General features: G+C 40.2%; 2 protein-coding genes across 5 annotated transcripts in view; both read left to right on the top strand.

Annotated features, from left to right (window-relative positions):
* The first annotated feature begins 1,069 nt into the window (after positions 1 to 1,069).
* LOC6573692 (glucose dehydrogenase [FAD, quinone]) lies at positions 1,070 to 6,808 on the top strand. 2 transcript variants are annotated; one of them, XM_001999722.4, is made up of 4 exons: positions 1,070 to 1,240; positions 4,451 to 5,666; positions 5,727 to 6,013; positions 6,078 to 6,808. In XM_001999722.4, exons 2-4 carry the CDS (start codon positions 4,475 to 4,477, stop codon positions 6,441 to 6,443), a joined length of 1,845 nt encoding a protein of 614 aa, XP_001999758.1. In that variant the 5' UTR covers positions 1,070 to 1,240; positions 4,451 to 4,474; the 3' UTR covers positions 6,444 to 6,808. The 2 variants fall into 2 exon arrangements, with proteins under 2 accessions (XP_001999758.1, XP_015022552.1); XM_015167066.3 differs by lacking the exon at positions 1,070 to 1,240 and adding an exon at positions 1,266 to 1,355.
* An 879-nt stretch (positions 6,809 to 7,687) lies between these two features.
* Positions 7,688 to 9,188, top strand: part of LOC6573693 — a 70,053-nt gene continuing 68,552 nt past the window's right edge. For all 3 annotated transcript variants that reach the window (XM_044007258.1, XM_044007256.1, XM_044007257.1), the window contains exon 1: positions 7,688 to 7,877. The gene's annotated coding sequence lies outside the window, so the exon portion shown is untranslated. The remainder of the gene's footprint in view (positions 7,878 to 9,188) is intronic.

Below are 9,188 nucleotides of genomic sequence, written 5' to 3'. Positions count from 1 at the left end.
GTGTTTTTGCACTTGATTAAAATCAAACAGCAGTCAATTCCACAGTTGCCAAGTCATGCGAAATGAATATGCATAAAATCTGTGCAAATATCAACTATGAACGTTTAAACAAAAAGCGCGCGAGAGTCGGCTGAAATGCATTGGCGGCAATTTGTTTGGATTTAAAGTAGAAAACCTATAGAAAATAGATATTTATTTATACATATTGTATATATCGATATGTGTATGTGTATAAATGAGTAACTGAAGGTCGCTGGCGCCAAAAATTGATTATGAAAGTCGCAACATCAGCAACGAAATGGCAAATCCGTCGAACTGAGGCCGAACTAAAGACGCACATATCTATGATGTTGTTTGGCCATTAATGAATAGCAGCACATTAATGTTTTACATATGCAAATGTCTATGGCTGAGCTTTCAATTTGTAATCGCTGTAACGTGAAGTCATCGCCATTAAAGCGCATAGATACAAGATAAACAGAGATACCCGGCTCGAGAGTGGGAGAGAGAGAGGGAATGGGACAGCGTTGACATTGAACTCGAGCTGTCAACAACAGCATCTGCTCCCGCGTCTTTAAATAGCGGAAGCACTATATATCATAGTTATATTTATTCGCAAGCAATTGCTAATAGGCAAATGGTTGATTAGCGCATGCTTTGCCGCCAATGGATGTCGAGCATAATCCAATGCTGTTAATCAAATGCCAGCCAGCCAGCCAGTCAGCCAGTCAGCCAGCCATGATATGCAAAACAAAAACATTTGGCTATGACTAAAATCGAAATTTATGGCGTGTGATGAAACGGAGCAGAGGCTGCCTGGGAGCCGCGAATCAAAATAAACTGAAATGAAATTTTTGCAAGTTCATGCGCTGAACTTGAAATACAAAGACGAGAGCCCCAACTGTTTCTTCGTGCCCAAACTAGTCCGGGCTACTGGGCCGCAGTCCAGCACCGGCGGCGTCTAGGTCTGCGTGTTGGAGCGAACGTAGCGCGTCAAACTGACCGACTTAACCGACGGGCAGCTACCCGTCTTGATTCGTGCCACATAGGCTTCGTCGTTGCAAGCGCCGGCAGCGGCGATTCATTTAACCAGCGGACAGCAGCGCGCGCGCATGCGCAGTAGCTGACGAGATCACCAATCAGCCAATCACAAGTCGCAAATCTAAAATCTAAAACAAAACAAGACATCGACTGCACAACGCTCTAGTCTATCCGTTAAGGAGAGCAGCACGCCCATTGCGTAAGTGCACTCTGAATGCAGTAAGCATAGGCAAACGTGTTTAGAATTTCGCAACTAATGAAGTGAATAAAATGTGCCACATGCACATATTTGGGGTCTGCTGAGCCGGATCTGTGTGAGTGAATTGCTGACTTTAACTGAAACTGCACTTGCTATAAACATGTGTGACATATCTCTGGCTATATTGGCTAAGAATAACATTTCATCAGCCAAAAGCAGACAAAGTGTGAATATTAAAATATTTATAAAATTGTGAACAGTGGTTGCATTATAAAAATATAAAAAATAACACATTTGGAATTTCTTAAAAAATAAAAGAATATTTCTTTTAGAATAAAAATATATAGAACATCAATTTGGTATTTCTTAAAAAATATTTAATTAAATTTATATTTCATTCGCACTACAAATATATTCAATACCAAATAAGTTTCGTGTTTTGTGTTTTATACAAGTGATTTGTGCATTTCGTAAGAATATTTAAAATTGAAATTTTGCATATGAATATAAAAGTATTCAAAAAAATTTTATTGCACAACAAAAAAGATAAAAATTTTCGTGTGATACATATTTAGTTTTTAAGTTTTCTTTAATATAATTTTGGTGTAAATTTAAGAAAAAAAAAAAAAAACTTAATTGAAGTGAGTTGTAATCTAAATTTCAGTTTATATATCAAACATGAATTTTATTATAATTATCCAATTATTTTAATAGGTTTTATTACTCGTATATGAAATCAGATTTTTGAGTTACTTCCATGCAGCTTTCGCAATTGAAAGTGCGCTTAAGCAAGTTTTTATCAGTTTTAAAAATAGGTTCATCAGTGTTATTTTCCCTTGGCCAATCGGCATGGCCAACTAATTAAATAATTCCTGTAGTATCTGATAATAATTGTTCAACATTTATCTAAATCAAATGCAACTGTTTGAGCCATTCGTCACGCCAGCAACTTGTTAAACTTGGCTAATTGGATGCAGCCGCCAAGTCGAACCCATTGAGAGGCACAAAATGCAAATGGATATGAATTGAAACATTTTCTATGATTTATAATTTTTTCGTAAAGAGTTTTTATGACAGACATTAATATTAAATGCAGCGGAACCAGTTTGATCTTTGTTTTGACAACAAAGTCACTTGCCACAAGAGCTGCGGGAGCTGTGAAGAACTTTAATGAGCGCATCGCCCTTCGATCGATTGCAGCCATGAAATTGACAGTTTTGTGGTAGGGCAGTTCTGTATGGGAGATCTCGTCCGCTGGCCGGTTATAAATGAGCTTTTCTTCAACGTCAGTGACACTGCGACTGAAGGCCATGCACGTAGAACCAATTGTGCGGGAACAAAGGCAGCTGAATCGGTATCGTTACATTGACTGATTGCACAGATAAATCAATTAGTTGTAAGACGTATCTCCGCTCTTTTATTGAGGTTAATTGAAATGCCTTCTTTTTGTTTTCTTGCTGTTGCTGTTGTTGTTGTTGCTGTTATTTTTGCCTATTTGTGCAATTTTGAGCTTCGATAGACTTCAATGTTTGAGGCAAAAAACCCAACAATATTGGCCATTTAATTTGCATATAAGGTAATTTTGTGGAATCGCAGCGCGCCCACTACATTGAGTGGCTTAGTTTAGATTGTGATGCTCTGCAAGAGAGAGTATTGCAATTGTAGCAATCAATTGGCGACACGGTTAGATACGTATATAAAACAATAGTTTTAATTTGAGAAAATTTGTTACTCTTTTTTTTCAACTTAAAAAGTATTATTTAATATACCTTTGGTCAATTTTATTATTTATTTTATTTTATTTTATTTTTTTTTAATCTTATAAATTAATTTTTACCTATTTATATTTTACACATGTGTATGGATGTGTGTGTTTTTTATATATGTAAATTATATTTATTAATTTGTTTCACATATATTTTTAATATATTAATAAATTTTATAGTACAGCCATTTGCTTTCAAATTAATACCAGACAAAAAAAAAAAAAAAAAAAAAAAACAATATATATATATATAATAAATAAATAAATAATTAATAAATAATATAAAATCATAAATAGATTACAAATTAATTTTTATTATAGCAAAAATATATTTATATATACATACATTAATTTGTTCACCTATTAAAATATAATTTGAATAATCCGTAAACGCATTTTCCCATGATAAATATTCACGTCTAATTTATTTCTTCAATAGTCACTCGCTTGTACTATTAAATTTAATTAAAGTAAATATAATGATTATTATGCAGAAATAACTTCAGTACACATATAAAATATGAAGCACAATACCAAAAATTTAAAACAAAATTAATTGCTCCACTACAAACTCAAGCTTTCGTTCCAAGCGTATTTATTAAGCCTAAGTCCACAATTTGCTCTGATGAGTTATTAAATAAGCAATTAAATTATATAAATTACTCTACGTTGCAATGCACAGTTTTTCGAGCCTTGAGAATTGATTTAATTATATATTAATTATAAGCCGCATTCCTAAAGCCAATTCACAAGCTAAACTAACTAAAAACACAAATCAAATTCGACTTTTTCTTATATTAAAAGTTTCAGCATTTAGTCTAAGACTATACGGCAACATAAGTATATTTTTTTAAATGAATCTTCTTTATTGACTCAATTCGAGCGTATCGTGAAGTCGTTGCTCTTGTAGCTTCTGTGCTTATTTATTGATTTCTTACATTTTGTTTATGTTTCGTTTGGCTTCCATGAACATCCGCGAACGCGTTTATGGGTCAACGTCAAATGCGGCAAATATATTTTTGCCCGGATTGCGCTCGAATTATTTTGTGAGTTTCGCTTTCGGCTCTCGCCTCGTCTGCTTCTTCTTCTTTGTCTGCTTGCTCACTTTTCAGCTTTTCTGTTTTGATCGGCAACCGGTTCAGTTGGCCACATGTTTGTTATTGTTTGGCTTTCTTGTTTCTTTTGTTTATTTATTTTTGCACACTTAAACTTTTATTGCTGCTGTTGTTGTTGTTGCTGTTGTGCATCGATGTAATCGGAAACTTGTTGAACTTGAGCTAAAAAAAAAGGGGAATAATCAGCAGATATCGGAGAATAGCCGCTGGTGCGTGAATTTTGCGACTTTTGGCCAGAATTAAAGTGAAATCGAAGGCCGTTTGCAATTTTGAGGCGAATGCTAATGTGTCGAGTATCTAGAACGTTTCGCTAATTAGCATATCTTGCAGATACGTTTCCCGTTGCTGCCGAAGATGCGCCTGGCCTACGTGCTGATACTCTGCCTGTGCTGGGACTGCGCTCGGGGCCAGCTGTTGGTGGATCTGGTGCGCGATTTCGAGACATCGCTGCTGAACACTCGCATTCCGGACACCACGGCCTTCCGGCCGGAGTATGACTTCATCATTGTGGGCGCCGGGTCGGCGGGCTGTGTGCTGGCCAATCGACTGAGCGAGATTAGGACGGCGAGTGTGCTGCTCCTGGAGGCGGGCGACCAGGAGACCTTCATCAGCGACGTGCCCCTGACGGCGGCCCTCACCCAGACCACGCGCTACAACTGGGGCTACAAGGCGGACGCCACGCCCAACGCCTGCCGGGGTCTGCGCAACGGCGTCTGCAACTGGCCCAAGGGACGCGGCATCGGAGGCACCAGTCTGATCAACTTTATGCTGTATACGCGCGGCCACCGCCGGGACTACGACGGCTGGGCGGCCGCGAATAACACGGGCTGGTCGTACGAGGAGGTGTTGCCGTACTTTAAGAAGTCCGAACGCATCGGCATCCCCGACCTGTACAAGTCGCCCTACCACGGGCGCAACGGGCCGCTGGATGTGCAGTACACGGACTATCAGTCCCGCCAGCTGAAGGCCTTCCTCAAGTCGGGCCGCGAGCTGGGCTACGATATAACCGATACGAATGGCGAGAAGCTGATGGGCTTTGCCAGAGCCCAGGCGACCATCCGCAACGGCAGGCGCTGCAGCACCAGCAAAGCCTTCATCCAGCCCGTGGTGCAGCGGCGCAATCTTCACATCTCGATGAAGAGCTGGGTCACCAAGCTGCTCATCGATCCGGATACCAAGATGGCCGTGGGCGTGGAGTTTACCAAGCACCGCCAGCGATATGTGGTGCGCGCCACCAAGGAGGTCATCCTCTCTGCAGGCGCCATAGCCAGTCCGCAGCTGCTGCTGCTGTCCGGCGTGGGGCCACGTGCGCACCTGGAGGAGCACAACATACCTGTGCTGCAGGACCTGCCAGTGGGCTACAATCTGCAGGATCACATCACACTCAATGGCCTGGTGTTCATGGTGAACGACTCCACAGTCAACGATGCACGGCTCCTGAATCCCACGGACATCTTTCGCTACATCTTCTCCGGCCAGGGCCCCTACACGATTCCTGGCGGCGCCGAAGCCTTCGCCTTTGTGCGCACGCCCAGTTCCAGCTTTGGTAAGACATTCCATTCATCTGGTCTAATCTGTAGTTTAACTTTCATGTCAACATTCTCAGCCAAGGACTATGCGGATATGGAGCTCGTCCTGGGCGCTGGCTCCCTCAGCGGCGATCGCTTTGGCACCCTGCGCGATTTGCTGGGCATCACGGATGAGTTCTATGAGAAAATGTACTCCGACATGCAGAACAAGGAGACCTTCGGCCTGGTGCCTGTTCTGCTGCGCCCCAAGAGCACTGGACGCATCTCCCTGCGCAGTCGCAATCCCTTCCACTGGCCGCGCATGGAGCCGAACTTTATGCAGCATCCGGATGATGTGCGCGCCATGATCGAGGGCATCGAAATGGTACCAACTTCCCTTTATATAGACATAGTGGAGTCTTCTCTCAACTCTGTTAACTTTTTTACAGATCCTGCAGATAGTGCGCACCAAGTCAATGCAGAAGATGGGCACGCGATTCCATGCACGCCCCTTTCCGGGCTGCGAGCATCTGATCTTCGCCAGCAACGACTACTGGCGCTGCTGCCTGCGGCTGTACGGCTCCAGCTTGCAGCATCAGTCGGGCACCTGCAAGATGGGACCGTCCACGGATGCCACGGCTGTCGTGGACCCGGAGCTGCGAGTCCATGGCATTCGGCACCTGCGCGTGGTAGATGCATCCATTATGCCGCACGTGCCGGCGGGCCACACAAACGCAATTGTTATCATGATTGCCGAGAAGGCGGCCGACATGATCAAGAATGCGTGGCGCATGAAAATCGTGCCGCCTCAATGATGAACGAAGTCCGTTCCAGTAATTTACATATATTTATTGCTTAGCTTTCGTAGGAGTCATACGATGGGATGGTGAAATGGTATTTTATGTGATAGGTTGTTGTTATCTTAAGAACTCAGTCAGCCAATTGATTTGGCCACATTTAACGAAATTCCAAAATCGATTTAGATTACGATTTAATTTAATAGAAATTTAACTATTCAAAATTCGCAACTTGCCCAAAAAAGTATTCTAAATTTCATTATTGATTTTCATTTAATGATTTCTAAAATGTATTACAAATCACAAGATGAAAAATGTATTCAAAATGCATATATTAATTTTCATTTAATGACTGTTAAAATCATGATCGCTTGTTAATATAGAAATAATTAACAAATGTATTACAAATCAAATTTTTTTTTATATATATAAACAAAAATGTATTCATAATTTTAAAGTGAAATATATACATATCAAAGATTTGTTTTGTTTTTGAGAATATTATAAGCTATTTTGCTTTCCTTAAATCAAAGGCAAAAATGAAGAAATGCAATTGAATATTAAATTAAATATAAAATATAAAATATAAAATAATAGCAAAAATGCTGTTATATGATTTTTTTTTAAATTTAATATTCTATTATATACACATATATTTAAATTGATTTTATATATAATTTCCTACCTATACAAGCTTTAGAATTTAAAATTGTAGTGATTTTGAATTGAATTCACAATTTGAAATTACGTATAGCCCGCCAAAATGTGAGTGCGGCCTTTAGTTTCTTGATATACATTTGTCTGGCTTTTAGTTCAAATGCCATATGTGAATTGTGAACTGGCTCATATAGCTCATAGCTGGCAGCCTTGAAGCGTATGCAGTTTGACTAGTTACATTGTCGCACACTAGGTGGCGCCACTGAAATGAAATACGTTAGAAAGATATATAAAAATGTTTTTGAAAATTTCAAATATTTTTGAAGATTTAAAATTGGAAGCTATTATTTTTGAATAGCTGATCATATTAATATAAAATTTGCTATGATGTCCATGGAATTATTTAAAAGTCTGTCATAAATTTAGAATCTCCTTGTTTCCATATACAAGCCAGCCCAAGTGTTAACTTTGTTTTGATTTGGCGGCATGTGATTTGCGCAGACTCCGCAAATGTCAAACGAGTTTGACGCCGGCGTCGCTGTCTACGTCGCTGCCTGCGTCGACGTCGCTGGCTTTCATTTAACCGTTAAACGAGTTCAGTTTTTTGGCGGCTTTCGTGTGAGGTGGAACGTGACGTAAACGCGTTAGGGACGCTCGCCATACGGCGTACGCTACGTGTCGTGAATATTACGTTAGTTATTAAAAAAATTAATATACATAGTTGCTATACAATTAAAGTACGAGTCGTATAACTAAAATTAGACAAAATCAAAGTGAATCTGGGCTAGAGCGAAGGTGAATAATAATGAATAATAAATAAAATAATAACAAAAGTTCGGCGTACACGTGGCCTGTTGTATGAATGTGTGTGTGGGAGTGTATGTGTGTGTGTTTGTGGGGGTGTGTGTGTGGGTGTGGATGGATTGTTGTGTGCATGTGGCATGAAATGGAGCAAGAGAAAAAAGTTTATTACTTGAGGTCCCGCAGGGCGCTCTAATCAAGTAAAAGTAAAAGTAAAAGCAATTTGGGTTTAGTCGACGCTATTATTGTTTTTGTTTTAGTGAAATTAACTATTTTTATTAGCTCGCCCACACACAATATGCGCCACAATACATATGCAGTCGGCTTTGCGTGGCATGTTGAGGATTTAGCTTGATGCAGCCCCTCGCTGGCAATGGCTTCAACGGATTGTGACCTCGTCTGGCGTTGGCGGTCGCGATTTTAGGGGTTCCTTAACTCAGCATAGTGTTTAACCTACATTGCCGGATCCGGCTGTGGATCTGGCTGTGGCTTTGGCTGCGGCACGTGGCGTATGCGCAATATTTTAATTAAATGTCGAAATAACTAGGATGGCAACAACTTGAAATCATGCTCGACCGAAATAACTCAAGTATTTGCTGCTTGAATGTGAATGTGAAAATCTCGAGCATTTGTACAAACGCCAGCGGACAGACTCGTCCCTGAGGCGCAACGAGTGCTTAGTAGGTACCAAAAAGTCGACGCCAAGTGGCCAAGCTTAAAGCGGCCTACATTAATTACACGATTTAATCGCCACAAACGACGGACAAGTGAGTATTCCTATTCGTATCTTGGTTTTGTTGGCATTTGCCTATCGCCCTATAAATCAATAAGACATTTCAGTTATTACCCCGAACAAATAGCGCTTTGTTGTTCGCGTCATGAATAATGGGAGCTACTTAATCACGGCGAACGCGCCAGGGAATGTACTTAAATTTGAATGAAGCCTCTCAAGTGCACGTAAGACGGCATTTGGCCAGCTGAAGACATGCTATTGAAGAAATTCAAATTATACATGTTCCTGATAACAAAGCCTATTATTATTGAATTTAAGTTGGGGATCTTGTAAACCTTCAAGTGAAGAAATATCTGGAAACTGTTTTCTTTTTTAGCTCATATTTATTTAGTAAGACTGCTTTTGCTGAAGCTGCTAGACTGGAATATACCCTAAGTCCTGTGAAGAGAGCAGATATACTATGCAACTCCACTTGGGCTGCAGTGTGGGTCATGCTTTGGGCAATTAATTCTTGAATAACTAGAGGACTCTTACTCAAATTAACAAAACGTTATATTTGAAAAATAAAATGA

The sequence above is a fragment of the Drosophila mojavensis genome, unplaced genomic scaffold (assembly GCF_018153725.1).
Source record: "Drosophila mojavensis isolate 15081-1352.22 unplaced genomic scaffold, ASM1815372v1 contig_16, whole genome shotgun sequence".
Classification (NCBI taxonomy): domain Eukaryota; kingdom Metazoa; phylum Arthropoda; class Insecta; order Diptera; family Drosophilidae; genus Drosophila; species Drosophila mojavensis.
The sequence above is the reverse complement of the archived record's forward strand: the minus strand, read 5'-3'. Positions and strand labels throughout refer to the sequence as shown.

Coding starts and splice junctions, on each gene's coding strand:
- LOC6573692 (XM_001999722.4), top strand. CDS start 4,475: ATGCGCCTGGCCTACGTGCTGATACTCTGCCTGTGCTGGGACTGCGCT. Junction 5,667..5,726: donor CACGCCCAGTTCCAGCTTTG/GTAAGACATTCC, acceptor CAACATTCTCAG/CCAAGGACTATGCGGATATG. Junction 6,014..6,077: donor TGATCGAGGGCATCGAAATG/GTACCAACTTCC, acceptor ACTTTTTTACAG/ATCCTGCAGATAGTGCGCAC.